At 43.1% G+C, this 21,794-nt stretch overlaps 1 protein-coding gene across 5 annotated transcripts in view; it reads right to left on the minus strand.

Annotated features, from left to right (window-relative positions):
• Window positions 1–21,794, minus strand: part of SECISBP2 (SECIS binding protein 2) — a 39,938-nt gene that overhangs the window by 10,637 nt on the left and 7,507 nt on the right. For 2 of the 5 annotated variants that reach the window (XM_058566038.1, XM_058566037.1), the window contains exons 5-12: window positions 20,418–20,647; window positions 17,775–17,853; window positions 15,765–15,970; window positions 13,457–13,579; window positions 12,115–12,204; window positions 10,620–10,752; window positions 809–975; window positions 28–166 (exon numbers count right to left, since the gene is read on the minus strand). In XM_058566038.1, coding sequence (XP_058422021.1) covers window positions 28–166; window positions 809–975; window positions 10,620–10,752; window positions 12,115–12,204; window positions 13,457–13,579; window positions 15,765–15,970; window positions 17,775–17,853; window positions 20,418–20,647 — 1,167 coding nt within the window. The remainder of the gene's footprint in view (window positions 1–27; window positions 167–808; window positions 976–10,619; window positions 10,753–12,114; window positions 12,205–13,456; window positions 13,580–15,764; window positions 15,971–17,774; window positions 17,854–20,417; window positions 20,648–21,794) is intronic. The other 3 variants (XM_058566041.1, XM_058566039.1, XM_058566040.1) reach the window with 2 other exon arrangements.

A 21,794-nucleotide genomic window follows, 5' to 3' on the forward strand; every position in this document is an offset into this window, starting at 1 on the left:
TAAGTGGCAGCCCACAGAACTGGGTACCTGAGGGGTCCACCTGCTCGAGGGCCCAGTCATCACCACCACTCTCTGCATCCTGTGCACCATCACTGGCAAAAGCTGGACTCATGGCATTTTCCTGGAGACGCTGCTGCTTTCTCTCCTGACGTTCTTTCAAAATAATCTTTAAAATTAAACGATTAAAACATTTAAACACTTGAACTTAAAAATAAGCAATGCGCCTATCCATGCCCTTACTCCCCAGTCCGCTGGGGGCTGGCCCAGCCCTCTCACCTGTGACCCAGGAGCAGCATGTTCCCCCAGTGCACAGAGCACGGCACGCAAGACCTGGGCTCTGACACAAGTGTGCGGCTCCACAGCCACCCGGCCCCGGGCAAGACACTCCTTCCCAGCTGAGACCAAGCACACCCAGAGGCGGAGAAGTGAATGAAGGACGGGGTGCCACAGCCCTAACACGTCTCCAAAAGCGCCCACTACTCCCCAAGTCTGAATACAGACAGATCACCGAGGGAGAGCCAGGGCAGAAACGGTGAATGAGGACACCAAGACCCCCCCTTTCTGGTCTTCCGCCCATGTCACTGCAAAGTCCAGTAAGAAAGGGCTTTCCCTGTCCAGCGGCCGAGGCCACCCTGCTTCACATGTTCCACAGCACGTGGGGAGAGCGAGGGAGCGTCCTTCAGAGAATCATGAACCCGTCTTGATAGGGGAAACATTCAACTCTAACAACCTAAGAGCTGAAAGGAGCAACAGGGACCTGGGGGAGTCTGCGGGTCTTCTAGCACCCAGTTTCAATGGAACACCACACCTTCTTCAACGAGGTTGGCTTCTTGGCTTTGGGGACCTCCCTCTGCTTTCCCTTCTTCATCAGGGGGGCGCTGGAGTCCAGGGGGTTGTGCGGGGTCTTCACTTCGCTCAAGCGGTGGCCCTTCTTCCCTGACGTGGCCTCTTTGGAGAGGACTGGCACGGCCCCGACTGCAAAAGAGTGGCACACAGGCCTCAGGCCGTGCTGGCGGGCAGGGCCCCCACAGGTCTGTCTCAGGGGCCCCCATGCCACCCACCCGTCCCCACAGCCTGCCTTGTCCTCATCAAATTGTCCCTTAGACCTTCTTCTAATTGCCAGTGGTTCTCAATAAAATCTAGTATCTTTTGGTAGAGATCTAAAAAATTTATCAATTAATTTGGGAAGAATCATCTTCCTACCACTGTAATCGAATCTCGTTTCTCAGTCAAGTCTGATGATGCGTGGATCTTTTTTGGACTAAGGATATCTCCAGGTAGCTTGTACTTAGGACAGCTCTGTTGAGTAAGTCTCCACCAGCAACTTCAGTTGACACTGCCTTCGCAGATGACAGCTATTAGTTTTGTACATTTATCTTCTATCTAGCTATCTTATAAAGCCCTCATAAGACTCTAATATTACTTCTAGTTGATTCTCTTGAGTTTTCCAGACATAAACACGCTTTCCCAAATCCCCTCACATGCAGCTGGCAGCAATCCCGGCACACAATCAATACATATCAAGGTCACTACTCAACACTTCCATTGCATTTTCGGGATCTGCTTTACTTCCCACCTTGTTCCTGTTCCAAGGAAATAGTTTATTTGTGCATGTTTTTCCTACTTTTTAGGAAAATTTCCAAACACACACCAAAAAAAAGACAACAGTATAACAACAAACCCCATGCACCTACTGTATCTTCAACAACCCATCAACATTTTTCCAAATGTATTTTACCCACAGTCTTAATTTTGGAATACGCTGTTTAAGTTACTGATGTTCTGTCAATCTGTTAACTCTCACTTGTCCAATACCCTGCTTTAGTGCACAGCGCGTCCACTGCGCCCTGCTTCAGGTGGCTTCCAGCTGTGGTGAGGGCACAGCTGCACGTCTTTAGAGCCTGGCTCCCACGCTGTCTTTAAAATGTGACTGGCTCAGTTCTTCTCATCAGCTCTTCTCGACAAACAACCTTGTACATCTGCTCCCTCAGCCCAACTCCAACGCCACCTCCAAATTCAGAACTTCAACTAGGCTCTGCCTGACTAATTCCAGGTGGAAAGGCCGTGAAAACCAGCAGCTCCCTTGTTTCTGCCAGGAGGGGCTTGCTAGGTTTAGAGTGTGGTCACTTAGAGAGCTGACCTCAGCACACAGGGAGGGCACAGCAGCTCGGCTATCCTGAGGTGTCATCCTCTGCGGGCAAGCAACAGAGTGGCAGCCTAGCTGGAGTCTGACAGGAGTCCCAGGAGAGCAGCCTCAGGGAGATGTGTGCCCCACACATCTGGGCTGGCTCTGTGCACACGCAGCAAAGCAAGAGCCAGGCCACCCACACACCCCTGGCCAATGACTGAGCCCATGTATGTGTGTAGAAGACACGCTAGGCCCAGGGGAAACTGAGCCAGGCAGACCTGACCATGGCCTGAGGGCTGAATGAGCTCCCAGACCACACACCTGTGAACAGAGAGGGGGGCTGTGTAGTCTCAAGGTGTCTGAGCACAACCTCTGACCCACCTGTGCTATGTAGACACACGGGTGACATTTGGCAAGGCAAGCCAAAAACAAGATAAAAACAAGAAAAAATAAGTCAAGACAGCAACCACACACTGAGGGGAAGATAGACTCCAGATTCAGACCAGGGCGGTTACTTAAAAGAAAAAAAAAAACCATTACCATCACTTCTCTCATGAAAAAATCATAATCCAGAGTTGCTACGATATATTAATCAAAATACTCAGTATTCAACAAGAAACTTTTAGACTTGCAAAGTAACAAGAAATTGTGACCCATCCTACCTAAGGAAAAACGAAGTTAGCAGAAACTGTCTTTGAGTGTCCCCAGCTGTGGGACGTAGCAGACCAGACTTTGAGAACAGATTTAACCAAAGGATTTCAACAAAGAGAAATTATAAAGAAGAGTAGCTGAGCAGCAGATTTGAGATGGTAGAAAAATCAAGAAACTCCAAGATATATCAATAGAAAATATTCCATTTAAAGACTTAACAAGACTGAAAAATACTAACAGAGCCTCAGACACCTGTGAGGCAACGTCAAGCTGTCAGTATACAGTCAAGTGTTGCTTACCGACGGGAACATGTTCTGAGAAATGCGTCATTAGGCAATTTCACCATGCGAACATCAGAGGGTAATTACACTAACCTAGACGTACAGCCTACTACACACCTAACGGCTATCTGGTACTAATCTGATGGGACCACCATTGTATATGCAGTCCGTGGTTGACTGAAACATCATTACATAGCACGTGACTGTGCATATAATGGGAGTGCCAGGAGAGGAGAGAGACAAGGACAAAAATTTTTTGAAGAAATAATGACCCTAAACTTTCCAAATTTGATGAAAACATTAATCCACAGAGCCAAAAACTACAACCAACCAAAGGTAGGATGAATACAGGGAACCACACCTGGACACATCACATGTATGGCCAAAGGTCCATACAAAGAGAAACTACGGAAAAGCAGCAAGAGATTAAACAAGCCATCACGGAAAGTGGAACAATTCAAGTAATACCTGACTTCTCGCTGGAAACAGTGAAGGCCAGAGGGCAGTGGAATGACATTCAATGTCTTAGAAAAAACTGTCAACCAACAATTCTATACGCAGCAACTCTATCCTTCCAAAAACGAAAGCAAAATAAAGATGTTCCTAGATGAACAGAGAATCCGTTGCTTAGCAGAGTTCTGTACAATAGTAAAGGAAGTGCTTCCGAAGAAAGACTGAAAGAAGTGACACCACGTGGTAACTGAATCCACAGGAATAAAGAACACTAAAATTTATAAATATAAAACTGGTAAATATAAATTTTTTTCTCATTTATTCTCCCAACTCCTTTAAAAGATATGACTGCATAAAGCAATAATGACAACACTGTCTCATTTGGTGTAACATATACCAACGGTAGCCTATGGGAGCCTCCTAACAGGAGGGAGAAAATAGAGTTGCATTGGAATAAAGGTTCTTCAATACATAAACCAAGACATATACTGTAGTCCTTAGAGCAACCTAAGAAAATAATTTTTAAAACTAAAGAAAAGGGGCCGGCCCGGTGGCGCAAGTGGTTAAGTGTGTGCGCTCTGCTGCAGCGGCCCGGGGTTCGCCTGTTCGGATCCCAGGCGCACACCAATGCACTGCTTGTCAAGCCATGCTGTGGCGGTGTCCCATATAAAGTGGAGGCAGATGGGCATGGATGTTGGCCCAGGGCCAGTCTTCCTCAGCAAAAAGAGGAGGATTGGCAGATGTCAGCTCAGGGCCGATGTTCCTCACAAAAAAACAAAACAAAACTAAAGAAAAAAATCAACAAAGGAATCAAAATGGTACTCTAAAAATATTTAACATAAAAGAAGGCAGTTAAGGAGGAACAGAGGAACAAATAAGACAGAAAGCATCAGAAAAAAATAGCAACACAGCAGTAACTCCAACGACAGTAACAGTTACATTAAATGTGAAATGGACAAAGCACCCCACTCAAAAGGCAAATACTGTCAGACTACATAAAAAGGAAGATCTGACTACATGCTGTCTACAAGAAACACATCTCAGATTTAACGACCATGTCTGCTAAGTGGCCAGGGCTACTCTTCCCCTTCTTCAATCTGGCCAGCCAGTTGGGAAGACCTGATTTGGGCTCCAGAACAGACATAAGTCCCCAAAGACCTTTGAGTTTAATTGTGTTCTAGCCAGAAAGCCTGCACAGGCATATCTGGCTCAGCTAAAAATAAAGAGGAATTGTGAATTCCACTTACCTAAGTTTTACTTTCGACAGTTCCATTAGTGATGTCAAAAGGGAAGGTAATAGGATTTCGGCATTCATGGGATCTCTGGCCAAAATGTCATTTCAATACTATCAAAATCTCAGCCTCACAATCCAACCACCTCAAACTACATAAAAATCTGATCTGATTGAAGGCATCCCCCACTCGTTGCTAAACTGTTTACTTCATACATGAGTCTATCTAAAATGTCCAACTTGAACCTAGTTGCAAAAGAGCCACCCCCTACCCACTCAGAGGTAGTTCCCCCCTTTTCCTACTTTTACCTTTAATTGGAGGTCTGAAACACTCAGTCCATAGTTTACATGTGGAATAAACAGGTATCAGACATAATTATTCCATTTCATACTGTTACAGACTTCATAACCTCATGGATACCTCTGCCTGACATACAATCACCTGGTGCCTCCATTCACCACTGCACCCTGGGAGCAGACCTGCTGGGCTCTAACGAGGGACGTGCCTGAATTGTGCACAACAGTGCTGCACTGTAACACCACAAGAGAGCACACAAGAATAGACACAGGACAAAACGTAAGCTGAATGGTGTGAGACCAAACTCTGCTTTAACTCCCTTTCCTGTTCCCACAAGCACTCAGGATGAAGGCCTAGCATCACGGGACCTCAAACTGCTGACTGCGGTGCTGCCCGCTCCTCCTCCAGCTATGATTCAACACGGACAATGACAGAGTTGTTGTCATTGAGTGTGGCAACCCCTCCTCAATTTTCCACTAGTCAACACCAAACACCTCTATGAAGTACAGAGAGAACATCATGCAACAAAACACTTCCTGCAGGCTCCCCAGGAAGCTCCATTCTTCACAATCAGGAGTCGGGCAGCATACTTGCAGATTTCTCTAGGCGTGATACACGTGACACACAAGACATCTGCTCTGAAAAACTTCCAGGCTAAGGTAATTCCTGCTGTGAAATGAGTGAAGCCCTCTAGTGTACATGTATAGGTATAGGGGGGTGTGTGTATACATACATGTACATATATACTTATTTTCTGTATTTTATGACATCTTAAAACCTTTCTAGCTAGGAAGACACTGCCCCTCCTGTGGCAGTCATTCTTAGAGACAGCAACAGCACGCCTGTGACATGCAAACCAAACAATCCAGAGCCAGACCTCCTCTGCCTGACCTGTGACCAGGAGGCAATCCTCCGCTGCCTTCACCATCCCAGGACTAGCTGCCACACACCTAAGGACCACCCCCGGAACCCAGAGATCGCCAAGATTATTCAGACCAGCCAATCCTAAACAGATCCCCCTGCCCTGCCTTGCCTTTCCTGTGGAAACCCCAAAAAAAAGCTCCAGGCCTAAACCGGGGAGTATAATAAGCTTTGTTTTCTCTTGAGCCCCTCCTGTCTCCTCTTATGGCTGCATGTGACTGACCATTTTATCAAAAAATACAAAACAAGCCCAAAACTAACTGCTGAGGAAAAGGTGACCTGGCCCACAGGTAACCCACAAATTATCAACTTCCACCAAAGCACCCAGATTAGTCTGAAAACATTTACACATGATAATAGCACTCTAGGCCTTTGCCAAACAGAAGATGAGCTGAGAAAAGCAACTCTGAGGGAAGACTATCTAACAAGGGGGCAGTGGTCTTAAGCTTTGGTGTACATAAGAATTACTCAGACATGCGATGTGAAACTGTGGATCCTGACATAAATAAAATTACTAAAATTGTTGAGACAATTAAAAAAATTTAAATTCAGACTGGATACGAGACGCTAACAAGAAATAATCATTAATGGTAGATGGGAGGATGGCAGAGTGGTTCAGTTAAAAATAAAATCACCATCAGTTAGAGATGTTGACTGAGGTATTCACAGGTGAAATGACACATCTACAAGCTGCTTTAGAATACTTCAGGAAAAAAAAAGTAGGGTTACACATGCAACAAGATTGGCAAAATGCAGATAATCACTGGAGCTGGGTGATGGGGTCATCGTATTCTCTACTTTTAATGACAATTTAATTTTCCATAATAAAAAGTAAAAAACAAAGACAAAAGAAAAAAAAAAATTCCTATCCCCTGATCCTACCCCTAGCAGTCCTAATGCACTGCATCTGAGGTGTGCCTGGAACCTGCATGTTCAGCACGCTCCCAGGTAATGCCACTGCAGGCGGTCCTGGGGACATGGTGTGACAGAGCAATACCGGGGTCAGGGCCATGCTGTCCACTGGTGCGTCAGCCAGTGCACTCTGGCTAACATTAACTGCATTCAGACATTTTAAGGCTGTACTCCAGATTTTAAAGGTCACCAGGAAACTGTCACATAAAACATACTGCTGCTGAAGCCACAATAAGGCTACTTAGGAAACTGCTCACTCTACCATTCGGTAGCCCTAATAAAATGATCCAAAGGAGAAACAGCGTTTAGAATTTTCAGCTTCAAAAATATCCCACCTCCACCCCCACCACACCGGCTAAAATTAAGTAGACCAACAGTTACACCAAATATTGGTGAGGATGTGGAACCACCAGAACTTTCCATACATTATTAGTGACTGTAAAACAGCACACAAGCAGTTTGCAGAAAGATCTGGCAAATTTATAAACTAAATATATACCTACCCACATGGCCCAGCAATTCCACTCCCAAGAGAACTGAAAACAGCTACTCAAACACAGACATGTACATGAATATCCACAGCAGTATTATTCACAACAACCAAAAGGTGGAAACACCCCAAATGTCCATCCACGGATGAATGGACAAACAAGTTGTGCTCAACAGACTATGATTCAGCCATAAAAACTAGTGAAACACTGATACGTGAACATGGACCAAAGTCTAAGACATGATAAGTAAAAGATCTACACAAAAAATCACACGTCGTTTGATTCTTTTCATATAAAACGTCAGAACAGGCAAATCCATAGGGAAAATGCAGACCAGTGGTTGCCAGGGGCTGAGGGGATGGGGAAAACGGGGAGCTTAATGGGTACGCAGTTTCCTTTTAGGGTGATGAACAGGTTTTGGAACTAGACAGAGGTGGTGGTTATGTAGTAAATGCCACTGAATTGTACACTTTAAAATAGTTAATTTTATGTCACATGAATTTCCCCCAATAAAAAACAAAAAGGAACTACTGACACACATACACAGTATGAGTAAATCTCAAAAATACTGTGTGGAGTGAGAGAAGCCTTACACAGAGGGGCATACACTGTAAGATTCCACTTATATGGAGTTCTAGAACAGGAAAAACTAACCTATGGCAGGAAAAAATCAGAACCATGGTTACTCAGGGTAGCAGCCAGGACTGACTGGGAAGGGCCTGTGGAGACTTTCAAGGGAGCTGATGGGCTCCACGTGGCCGGGAGTGTGGGTTACACAGTCAAATGTTTGACAAAACTCCTCAAACAGTGCATTCAAGACCTATGCAGTTCATCATTTGCATATTTTACCTCCGAAGAAAAAATACAAGAACTATAAATAAATATTGAACTCTAGTTAATGACATGCATGCTGCAACACACAGGAGTAAAATACACTGAAGTCAGCAACTTTCAAAGGAAGCAAAAAAAATAAAACATGTTGATGGATGGATGGATAGATGATGGTCAGCAAACTTTTCCTTAAAGGGCCAGAGAGTAAATATTTTAGGCTTATTAGCACATGCGCATTGCAATACCTGACTTGCCGTTACAGCCCCAAAGCAGCCACAGATAATATAAACGAATGGGTGCTGACTGTGTTCTAATAAAACTTTGATTTACAACAGGTGGCCATTGCTGACCCCTGGGACAGTTATGTGATAGAAAAAAACTAACAATTGTCCGATGTAGGTGGTGAGTACACAGTGTGCGCTGCACAATTTATTCAGCTTTTCTGGATGTTTGAAAATTTCCAAAAAAAAAAAAAGATCCTACCTCCCCTAAAGAGACAGAGTATGCTTACTGTTCCTGGGATTAATGCCATAATAAAATCACCATGAGTTAGAGGTGCAGAATGAGCTACTTACAGGTGAAATGGCATGATGTCTACGAGTTGCTTTAAAATGCTTCAGAAAAACAAAAAAGTAAGCTTCTTTACCATTTCCTTGGGTATCTACATATTTTTTTAAATGCAGTACATTTCAAATAAATAAATATTAAACTGCCTCAAAAGGAGGAGACATATTTAAAAGACTATGGTGGCAAATGTGCCTATTTCTTTCTGTGACATACTGCGCATTTCAGCTGTCTTGGCCCTAAGGCAAGTTGTCTCAGAAGAGAGGGTGACGGCACCAGTCCCGAGCCCACACTGACCAGCTGCGTCCCCGTGCAAAGGCAGGTCATTCGTTTCTGAGATGCAGCTTCTTAACCTGTACAGGGCACTTAATACACCATAAGATTTTCAGGTACACAATGTCGTCATATACATGGAGGACTCATCCTTCAATAATATCTATTTCTTAAAGCCATCATATGTAAATAACTGTTAAAAAATTTGAGGAAAATATTCATAACATGAAATCTACTAGTCTAACTATTCTTAAGTGCAGAATTCAGGGGGATCAATTACACTCACAATGTTGTGCAACCAATGCACCCTCCATTTCCAAAACTTTTTCACACCCCAAACTGAAAATCTGTCCCCACTAAACAGTAACTCCCCACTCCCCTGCCCCTCAGACCCTGGTAACCTCTAATCTACTTTCTGTCTATGAATTCACCTATTCTAGATACTTCATGTAAGTGGAATCATAAAATATTTTTCCTTTTGTGACTGGCTTATTTCACTGAGCACAATGTTTTCAAGGTTCATCCATGTCGTAACACGTCAGAATTTCCTTCCTTTTTAAGGCTGAGTAATATTCCATTGTACACATATACCGCATTTTGTTTACTCATTCATGTGCTGATGGACATTTGAGGTGTCCCCACCTTCTGGCTATTGTGAATACGTGGCTATAAACACCGGCATACAAGTATCTGACTCTGTTTTTAATTCTTTTGGGTAAATACAGAGGAGTGGAATTGCTGGGCCATATGGCAACTCTATATTTAGTATTTTGAGGAACCGCCAGACTGTTTTCCAAAGTGGCTGTACCATTTGACATTTCCACCAGCAGAGTACAAGGGTTCCAACTTCTCCACATCCCTGCTAACACTTGTTTTCTGTTTTTGATTATAGTCATCATAATAGAAGCGAAGTAGTGGCTCACTGTGCTTCTGACTTGCATTTCTCTAACGACTGACGTTCAGCCTTTTTCATGTGTTCTTGGCCATTTGTGTATCTTCTTTGGAGAAATGTCTTCTCAAGTTCTTTGCCCATTTTGTAATGGCATGTTTGCCTTTACTGTTGAGTTGTTGGAATTCTTATACATTTGGAGATTAAACCCTTATCAGATACATGATTTGCAATACTTTGCAGTGACACTGTGCTTTTGGTGCCCTATCTAACAATTCGTTGTCTAATCCAAGGTAATGAAGACTCATCCCTGTTTTCTTCTAAGAGTTTTACGGTTTTAGCTCTTATATTTAGGCCAGTGATCCTTTTTGAGGTAATTTTTGTATATGGAGTGAGATAGGGGTCCAACTTCATTGTTTGGCTTGTGAAATCCAGTTGTCCCTGCACCATTTTTGAAGAGATTGTTCTTTATTCTTTTAATGAACTCAGCACCCTTGTCAAAAATCCACCAACCATAGATATGTGGGTTTGTTTCTGGACTCTTAATTCTTTCCATTGGTCTGTATCTATCTTCATTTCAGTACCATACTGTTTTGATTATATATAAATGTCTTTTGATTACAAGAGAAAATAGTCACAAAACAGTCTGTGTGAAAAAGACTTTCAGCCCTTTGTCTGAGATGAAAAGACTCTCACCTGAGAACACCACCGGTTTGGACGGCTGCTTTGCATTCTGGGAGTGCTGCTTCTTCTCCAGTGCTGTCAGCATTCCCCCCAAATCCAACTGTACTGGAGTTTGGCTCTTCTTTCCACTATTTTTAAAATTATTCTAAAAAGTTCAAAAATGAGTTTACTTATTATACTGTATTTTACAAACTGTGCTTTTCATTTTATGACAAAAATCATAACTAAAGATAAAACGAAACAGATTTAGAGACTATAAAAATCTTAAAATAAAAAAAAAATTGAAGTAATTAAAGAAAAAGCCCCATCAATCCCACATTATCTGCCAACATTACCCCCATGGTTATTTCATCCTCCTCCTTTCCTAACTCTGGGTTTATATTAAACCACCTACAATTCTGTCTACACCTCCAGGGTGAATAACAGAGTACACCTCCAGGGTGAATAACAGAGTACACCCATAGACAAGAAACCAGGGCTTACATAAAGTCTGTGGCTATAAAAGTTTGTGTGTGAGGCTAACTGGTTGCTATTACTGCCTCATTAGCACCATTCACTCCCCAACTGCCAACTGAGCCAACTGGCTACCAGGAAATCATGGGAAGATGGCCAAACATTTACACAGGTCCAAACTACACCCAACAGATGAGTACTGAATTTAGGCACAGAATCTGACGTGCTCTAAACATTATTTCTGAAACAGCTGTGATTTGAGACTGTATAAAAGGTTGTACAGGCACGTTGTCTCTGCTGCTTCAGCGTCTCCACTCCTGCTCTCCTGCCCACTGTTCTCTTCCCTGACACCAAAACCGCACTGGCTGAGAGCTCATGTGAGGGGGCGAGCCTAAGGGCAGCAGAGGCGGGCTACAGACACCTCTGCAGGGACAGAGGATGACCAAATTATACTATGGGAATGCAAAGTTAATTTGCACAAGGGTTCAGAATTTTAGTTTTCACAAATGCGAAAATAATTACTCCCCTTTGAAAGGCAACATGACAATGAACATGCTAGAAAGGAAATGGCCAGAAGCATGCAGATTCCCCATCTAGATATAAACCACAAGTCATTCCTGAAGCCACAGTGGGGCTGGGGCACAAGGAGGATCACCTCCTCGCCTTGTTTGACTACTTATAGAGTGAAATTTTGGTGACTCTCTTCTTTTCCTTCTGTCAGACATTACTGCCTCACAAAGAAATTCTTCTGTTTCTTGAATAAACGGAGTCAACGTTTTTTCTTTAAATCAAAGTTTCACAGGCAGTCTGTCTCCCCCTCCTTTCTGATAGAGCAGTGGAGTTACCAACAGTCTCATTACAAAAGTGACAAAACGTTTCAGCTTCAGGGCAATTCCGTTTCAGCACACTGGATGCGTCCTCCAGTGAAGGAACGAGTCAAAACAAAACCACGTGTCTTGTACACAGAGAGGGCTGGGAAGGAGTTTTTCTCAAGAGTTTAGTTTAGCAAGAAAAGTTAAGCCTAAAGCAACTGCAGTTCCAATCTAAAAGTTACCTGTGGTTGCTGTTTAGATTGAAATTTCGGAGACTCTACTCTGTCTCTTCTTTCAGATGCAACTGCCAGATTGGGAAACTCCTCGGCGTCCTAAGTAAACCACACACCCTTTAGCTCTTCGTGAATCAGAGAACCAAACATGCCCAAGGCAGCCTTTTCCTGCTCATATGTTCCTTCTATAATAAGCTCCCATAAAAGTTCTCAGGTGATACAAAACAGCCCAAAAAACTGTAATACTGGGCTTCAGCTTTATTTTACTCTTAAAACAAACTTCAAGACCATAGTTCTAATCCCCCTGCTGCAGAGAGCAAGCCGGGGCCCCAAGAGCGTGGGCACACCAAGCAGCTACAGAACTGCCCACTCCAGCACAAACGCTCGAGCACACGTCCCTCAGCTGTGTCTCCTTTAGAGAAACCATCAACCTAGACTCAGGAGACAGAGGTATCCTGTCACGTGTGCTAACCCCAGACTGAAGAACAGAAAGAAGGGCAACAATGTTTAAATCACTTAAAAATGCCTCTGTCAACATTTTAGGTGCCTTGGAGAAGTTGTGTGGGAAATGGGGGCAGAAATATAAATTACGTGCATTGGCCCAACCATAACACTCAGCCACGGCTGTTCATTTTCAAACACAATCCCGCTATTCTCAAGGGAATGTTCCAAGAGCCTTGGGAGCACCCTGGGTTTGTGGAAATGCCTCCGGCTTGACCCTAACCTGGACTCCGGGAAGCACCCCTGGGAGACTCTTCTGCCGGCACCAGAAGCCAGGCTGCTGAGTCTGATACTGCAGACCCATGAGACACGTAGTCAGAACCCAGGACGGCTCCTTGCACAACAGGGCCATTCTTGGAGCACCATGGGACAACAATCTAACCAGCCCTTTTTGGAAGTTCATGACAGTCTCTTGGCCAGGGCCCATGATGCATCTACAGTGCTCTCAATTTCTCTCTGTAGTGAAGCACGTTAGTAAGATTTCTGGATAGAAAAGGAGGCCCTGCACAAGCCAGCACGCCAAAAGCAAGGAGGAAACAGGTGAAGACGACACTGAGGGGTATTAGCACTTGGACACACAAACGATTAGAAGGCAGCACAAGTAGTTTTGTCTCCAGACCATTCGTTCACTCACACGTCCACCATGCGCCCACTGGGAGAGACGCACTGTGCTGGGGCACAAAATGAAGAAGAAATGAAGAAAACGGCTGACGGCTATTTTCCTCAGCACTGGGAAACGGTTATTAAACTGTTGGAGATTTTCACTTAGGAAATCAGTGTGAACCCAAATTTCTATTAAGACAGACCCACTGATTATGTAACACAAGGGGAGTAATAAATGTAAATGTACTTCAATCCTTGGTGGCTCTTGGACGGTCAGGACTTCATATTTTGATTTAGACTTTTCTTTCTTTTTCTTACTCTTTCTTGAGGCTTCATTTTGCTCAGGATCGCCACCTTGTGATGCTTTGGACTAGGAAAAAAAAAACCCAAAAATCATGGGTTTTTAAAACATTCAATAGAATGTTTAATTCCATGGATAGGAACAAAATTAAGACATCAAGTTGTATAAACACACGGCAATTTTATTCAGAGTTCCACTCCTCATTCTTTATTTTCCAAGGAGCCAGAGTTCAGCAGAATAATTCAAAAAGAAAAGAAATCTGTTAAAATAGTTGTCACGTCCAATTATTCTGAAACTGGTAGATTTGGATATAACCTAGGTTTCAGCCTGAGGAGGTCATGTTAATGATCCAACTAATACTGACCTGAAGTTCTTCCATAAATCCAGGTGTGCTATTTCTAGCTGCATGGTCCAGTGGCTCCTAAACTGGACTGCACATCAGAATCACATGTGGAGCCTTCAAATCCGACCAATGTCTGGGCCCACCCCAGCCCTGCTGACTCTGACCTCACCACTCCCACCCTCCCCTCAGCCTCCTGGCCTTTCCTCAATCAGATCAAATGAAGAGGCCTCAGGGCCTCTGCAGTTACACTCACACCCGGATCCAGGCCAGGACTGCACCCTCCCTTTAGCTCGAGTCATCCCATCTCCACCTGCCCCCCCCCCCACCCTCAGAGCACAATCACTGTCTGCCGGGCCCTGTACCTGTCTGCATACGGCTAGTCTGTCATTAGAAAGGAGGCTCTGTGAGGTCACGCCTTTCACGTTTGGGGCCCTGCTTTAACCCCAGCAGGAACTCACCCTTCAGAGCTAAAAGCCTCAGCAGCTATTAAAAAAAATGTTTATCCACTGACCTGGAGGGGCTGTCCATGATATTTTGTTAAATGAAAAAGGCAACTTTTAAGAGTAATTTTAATTTTTGAATAGATTGACCCCATTTTTGTTTTTTAAAAAAAACTTAAAAATAAAAATCCAAAGCTCTCTCTATTTATGTTTTCAGGAGCCTGAGGTGCAACACATACCAGGTTGTTAATGCAGGCTTCCCTGAGGAGTGGGCAACGAAGAGGTGTGGAAGACAACCTTTTCATAATGAGATACTTGCAGCATTACATTTGTTATTTCAGTAATAAAAATTCACCACACAAAAAGTTTCACAGGGAAAATCCCTTATGACCACTATCAACCCCGCTGTGTACAATGCAAAGTCATACGGGTTATGAAACCACAGGAGATCTTAATTTTCTCATCTTTATCTTATAACATTTCCAAAATAAACTTTTCTTATGGCTATAATTTAAAAATAATTTTTAAAAAGATTCTGAGAAAATAAAACAAACTCAGTTAACTCAGAGTGTTAACTGCATATTAGAAAAACTGGTTCTGACGGCGAATTGGCAGCCGCAGCGCAGAACAAGCCAGCAGCCTGCTGTGCGGCCGGTGCCCAGACGCAGGCGGGGTCTCAGAGCCGGCGGTCTCCACGTGACTCGAAAGGCGTCTCACCGCCACCTCCTGTGTTCCTCAAATGCACGCATAAAGCTGTGGGCAACAGGAACACAGGCCTGACTTCACAGTAACTGTCGCCAGCACAGCTTTCCTCAAACAACAGAGTGTGAAGACACAGCTCCCATTTGTGTGGAATGACCTACGACACTGCACATATCAAAAAGATAGGACACCACTGCACTAAACACGACCACATTTCAACCTAAAATAATATATCGGTACACAGTGAAAAATAAGAACAAAAAAAGTCTCTTCAAGAAACAAATCTAAGCATCGATAAAAATGACAGTTTAAATTATTTGAACTGAAAGACAAAAATGGATTCTGAAACGCTATTTTACAATAAGTTGCAGTTAACTAAGAATCAGTAACATATGTCAGATGATCACAAAATGTGGAATTCAATTATTTTGCTACCAGCATCCTCGTAGGTAAGAGCAATGTAAATTCAACAGATAAAAGATGGGGGAAAATGCACCACTTCACACAGCAGGGCATTAACTTCTGCCAGCATCTCTCCTTTAAAGAAGTCCAAACAGTCCACAGGTCTACAATGTATACATCCTCATTCATGTATGAAAGCTACTCCTTGTGTTCCTTGACTGAGGTCCTATTCTTGTTTCAAGGTGCAACTACAACCAACTCAATTAGTGACGACAGTACAGAATGAAACACTGTCAGTTAGGATTTGAGAAAAAATAAAAAGGCTATCCAGTGGTACAGAAGATCAACATAAAAGTGTGATGCTTACCTTCTTAGTATGATGAGCAACATGTTTCTCTTTGTAGGAAGGATCTGAAGATAAAACTTGAGAAGACGACATCCTGGCATTTTTAGGATCAGCTGCTGAAGCAAGCGTCTTTAGGTTTATCGTGGAAGTAACATTTTTAGGGGCTGGTGACAGTTCTGCAGATAACGTCTGCCGAACAACATAACCCATTGGTGTCCAAGATAATTCTGCTCAAAGACAACCAAAATTGTTGAACAATCTCAACAGTTACACAGAAATTCCAAACATGCATTACATGAAGTAGTTACTCAGAGCACACTTAAATTTAGGCTATTGTTCAAAACAGTCTCTCGGAAACTACAGTATTCACTAAACTTGCTTTTATTCTTAGAACATGCATGCTGAATTAACTTGCAAGGGTAACTGACTTTCCTAGAAACTAGACTTTTAACTCTGGGGTGCAAGTGGATAAACGAACAAGTTTTGGTTAGAAAACAACAATCTACAATTACGTCACATGGCATACACACGGAATTAATGAGTTCAAGATCAAATTTGGGCCCTACTGACCTTGCCATTTCCCTTTAACATCAGAAGTCAGAGGCCACTAGACTGCAGCTACCACAATAACTGGTAATTTATTTCTTTTTAGGCTTAAGTACAGCAGCACTACTCCTTAGCGCCCGAGAAACTCTACATACAGACAAAACAAAAGGATGTCCATCAGGACATGGGCAGGTCATGTCGGCAGCCTGTGGCCATCCCACAGAGTGAGATGGACTGTCCTTGTCACCAGAGCTACACATCCTTAGAGTCACTTCTAAAGTGAAGATCTTTACTGAACCACGTATGGACAAAACATGAGAACGCAAAAGAAAATACACCTGTGAACATATTTGGAGTAATTCTGTAAAAATGTCTTCCAGCAGGACAAGCTACTTATAAAAATTTCAAAAGCAGCATCTACTGAACTCTCTCTGAATATATTACTTCTGGGCCAGGCCAAGACAGACCAGCAGTTCTCAAAGTGTGGCCTGAGGCCCCCAGCACCCTCTCTCGGGTCCAGGGAGTCAAATCTGTGTTCCTGATAGGAGCAACGTGCCATCTGCCTTCCTGGCTCTCACCCTCGTGAGTGCACCTCGGGATTTCCAGAGGCCGTGTAATGTGGAATGGGGAAACAGCCGAACCCGGAGGCAGACGTTCAAGGGCTGCAAGAATGTCAAACAAGGCTGCTCCCCTAGCTAGTTTTGTTTTTTTAACTGAAGATTTGCCCTGAGCTAACATCTGTTACCAATCTTCCCCTTCTGGCTTGAGGGAGAGTCGCCCTGAGATAACACCTGTGCCCATCTTCCTCTATTTTGTATGTAGGTCGCTGTCACAGCATGGCTGAGGAGCGGAGTAGGTCTGCGTCCGTGATCCGAACCCATAAACCCGGGCCACTGAAGGAGAGTGTGCCAAACTTAACCACCAGGCCACGGGGCCGGCCCCCTCATTAGTTTTTTAATTTTGGAAAATCATTATTTTTCATAAAAATATGCTATGTTAACAGGTAACAGGTTTATTATTGTTACTTTTAAGCAAATTAGTATTTTTCAAATTTCTCAGTTTCAAATATTGCAAATATTGATAGTTATAATGCAAACGAACAGGGGTTCTTTGGGGCTTTTTAAAGAGTATTAAGGGGTCCTGAGACCAAAAACTTTAAGGACCACTGGTATGGGTACTACCTAAGGAAGCAGTCACTTCTGAGTTCATAACCTTTCTCACTGAATTGGACAGATCGCTTCATTTAGGATTCTCTGCTGTTTCACACTCCTTGCACACAGACGCAGGGTCTTGTTTATGGCCTTCAACCTTCTAACAATGACATCAGTTTATCAACAACCCATCAGCTGCCTTGACATCAGTTTATCAACAACCCATCAGCTGCCTTAAGGCTTTAAGACAAAACATTTCAGTTGTATTGGACTAAGAATGAACTTAGAAAACAGATGACTGGTTTTTAAACTAAGATTTGGTAGCCATGCTTACCTCTGGTACACGACGAGGGACTGGCAGCAGCATCAATTACAGATTTAGTCAGATTAGTATTGGTCACCACTATTTCACCCTAAAAAGCAAGCCAGTTATTTTCTTACTATTTCAAATCGAAAGTAATCATTTAATTTTTAAATATAGTTTCCCTTGCCATTCTTAAAATCTGCAAAACATATGCTAATCGAACTTCCAAATGCACAAGTACTTAATGTGAAAAGTTCAATTACTTCCTTCTACCCAATCTCACTCCCTAGCCTACACCATTCTTACAGCTGCAGTGCCCCCTATGAATGTGAAAGCCCTTGTTCACCATGCCCACACACCAAAGTTCCAAAACATCCATCGAAAGGTCCACAAAGATAACAAACATGGGCATTGTAATACGTGTGCCCTTTTATAAACACAGAAAGCTGCTGGACAGAACAGCACTGGGGGCCCGTGAGGACATGAGGAGACACCTCAAAGTGACAGGCAGCACTGAAGGTAAAAGAAAACTGGTAAGATCAAATTTGAAGGGATTTAAAATAAATTCTAAAGCTCACGTGCTTCCTAAATTTACTCACTTTGCCATTTCATTACATCTGAGCCCAGTAATAAAAAATAAAATTATTTAAACACCGCCCGTTCTTTTAATAAATATGACAATGCTCACAAAGGCCAATGAAATACTGGAAATGGCTTACCTATTCAAGAACAGTTCAGTAAATTATACAAACCAATGTCAAAGATTCAAAGCAACAGTTACGTTTTCAAAAAATATTTAATGACACAGAATGCCAAAACAGTTTTTTCTTTGTGAGGAAGATCAGCCCTGAGCTAACATCGGATGCCAATCCTCCTCTTTTTGCTGAGGAAGACTGGCCCTGGGCTGACGTCTGTGCCTATCTTCCTCTACTTTATACGGGATGCCGCCACAGCACGGCCTGACAAGCGGTGCCTTGGTGTGCGCCCGGGATCCAAACCCTGGCCGCCAGCAGTGGAGTGCATGCACTTAACTGCTATGCCGTGGGGCCAGCCCCCCAAAAAAGTTTTTTAAAAAAGTAACCACAAGCCCATACATAAGCATAATTCCACAGTGAGGGGAATCCCCCTCAATTCCCACAAAGTACCATTAAAAAAGAAAATGAAGTGCTAAACATGGTTTTCTCTTTCTTTTATTATTTATTTATTTATTTATTTCCTCCCACCCCGCAAAGCCCCAGGATAGTTGTATGTCATTGCTGCACATCCTTCTAGTTGCTGTATGTGGGACGCGGACCCAGCGTGGCCGGAGAAGTGGTGTGTCGGTGCGCACCCGGGATCCGAACCTGGGCTGCCAGTAGCGGAGAGTGCGCACCTAACCGATAAGCCACGGGGCCGGCCCAACATGGTTTTCTCTTGGTTATACAATTTCAGACAATTACGTTTTCTTCTTTTTTTTTTGCTTAATATTTTTTGAGTATTTAAAGAAACTACTAATACAATCAGAAAAACTGTTTCTTTTAGACAGAAAATTAAAAAAAAAACTACACACAACTTGAGTGTGACTATACAATAAGGCAGTGAGTATGTAAATCTAAATCTGCCTTACTTCATGTCCAAATACGAAGTACACAGTGTACAGGAGACCACAGCAAATGTGTCACTCACACTCCCACCTGCCCTGGCTCCCACTTCGGTATAGCGCTCACGGGCCTGGAATCACCCAATGACCACCCGTGATGAAGATGTGGAGCCCAGATGTGGAGAACAGAAGGGTCACACATCTGCCAAATGAAACTGCGATTCTTCCACACGAGTCAATCAGCCTCACTCGCCACAGCCACAGCCACAGTGTAGTGTCACAGTGTAAGGGTCAATGCATGCGGAATGGCATATCAGCGCCATTCGGAGCCACCGCGCCTTCAGGCTGTATTGTCCAGGCACCCAGAAGAAGGGCTGGGACAGGGAACAGCAATCCCTCCTCCATTCAAGATGCAGGCAGATGGTGAGCTCTGTTTTCTTCACTGGTTCTTTCTCCTTGCCTTCCCATACTCCCTTCAGCAGAAATTTGTCAGAAGCCATTTTAGGAACTACTCACCCAATTATGTTTTTTCCTGAAAGTCTCAAATCAATCTGTTTGAGAGGAAAATGCCTAAATCTGATGGACTAAAACTTTGAGACAAAATATTTACTGAATGGAGCTTAATTTAAAATTATTAAGCAGCAAATAATGCACTTACTGCAATTACTTTTGCTGAATTTGCTACATCATTAACTGAGAGGTGCAGATAAAAAGCCTGAAAACATTGGAAGTTACACTATGCAGTTTTAAATATTACTATTTGATCAAAAAAGCTTTCTCTCTGTATTGGAAAAAGTGTTGTCAGAATGCAATGCTAGATGTGAGATGTTCACAACAGGCTAAGCAGCTGGACTTGTGCTAGAATCTTCTCCTCAAGGCACTACAGTACCTTTTACCTACCAGATAAAAACAAGTATATCAGGCGATTCCTTTAGAAGACTAGCTGCACTGGGTGCCACAGTTCAAACAACAGAGGAGGTCCTCTCCCACACCAAGACGTCAGGTGTCATGCCTGAAGAGATGCCTGTGGAAAGCTGTGTATCGAGAAGGAAAGGAAGGAAAGGAGGACTCAGAGAGGAGGAACCTGCACTCACCTCTGATACCACCGCAGCAGGCTTCCCCACTTCTCTTAGCAGAGAAATGTCAGTCGAGGCAGGGCATAAAGGCCCCCACGTGGGCTGCTTTTGTGTCTCTGATATCTCACGGTTCTCTGGACCCTGCAGTTCAGGAAAATCCAACCTGGTAAATTCAAACTCAGGTTTGGAGGCAGATCCACTTTTTTCGACGATTCTGGATTTCCTGTCTGTTCGTTTATGATACCCATCTGCATTTACAGAATTAAAAGTAGGGGTAACAATTCAGTTGTTGTTTGATGACCTGTACTCACACTTACATTGCAGAGTAGACAGTCTACTGCTACTGACGCAACAATGTGCTATTGTCCAAACAGCCTAACTTTGCTGGTGTTGTTAACCTTCTGTGTAACAGTGGAAAACATAAATGACCACAACTACCAATTGCTCTGGTTGGGCCACCAAGCAGAAAAGCCAAAACACACTGCAAACTTTAGGAGTAATTCTGAAGTTGATAAAAGTTACCTTAACCTGACTGTGTAGCTGGGCATTGTAATTATTCTTCATAAACATTTTACAGTTTTGTGAATTTAAAGAGACTCCAACAAACTTCAAGTAATAAATTTTCCATATTTTAGAGGAATTTTGGAGGAAAACAAGTAGAATTAAACTTATAATCTTTTTGCCATCGTTCTCCTTCAAATGCAAATGAACAATGATGTAGGTTGCAACACCATAAAGCCTCCGCATTTAATTATCCAAGTCCAGAGTTATTACAGTTAACTGTTCAACTTGCCTTTCACATTTCCATGTACCAGATGGTTTATGGGCGAAGTCAAGGCAAAAAGAAAAATTTATATACCAAGTAACATAAATTATACATGTAAATAAATTTATAGACCATTTTCAGTAAGTACACTATTACAAAGGTTTTAAGTCACTATATGAATAGGTGATGTCTGTGATCAAACTGCACTAGTAAATACCTTATTAAAAAAAAAACACGACATCATGAAGATTCACTAAGTTTCAACCACAGACTGGTACCACAGTTTTCAAGGCCAGAGCAGACATGTTTTCTGAGTTACTACACTGCCCCAGCTTTGGATGGGATTTAAACCATAGCCAAACTATCTCACCTACTAAGAAGTATCCCAACAGAATACCAGAGAAGCTATTTCAGGAATGAACACGGTCAAATACAGTACAACGGACCTTAGACAAGCTCTTGTGTAAATCAAGTTAACAACATCACAGAGGGCACATCACAGAGCCAACACACGACAGGTCCCTGCTGGGAGGAAAGGCATCCAGGATCCCAGGGAATTCTGACAGCCTCACCTTTCACAATGAACAAGCCCACAGAGACAGCTGTACAAAGAACGGTGATGTTTCCAG

The sequence above is a fragment of the Diceros bicornis genome, chromosome 22 (genome assembly GCF_020826845.1).
Source record: "Diceros bicornis minor isolate mBicDic1 chromosome 22, mDicBic1.mat.cur, whole genome shotgun sequence".
NCBI classification, from domain to species: domain Eukaryota; kingdom Metazoa; phylum Chordata; class Mammalia; order Perissodactyla; family Rhinocerotidae; genus Diceros; species Diceros bicornis.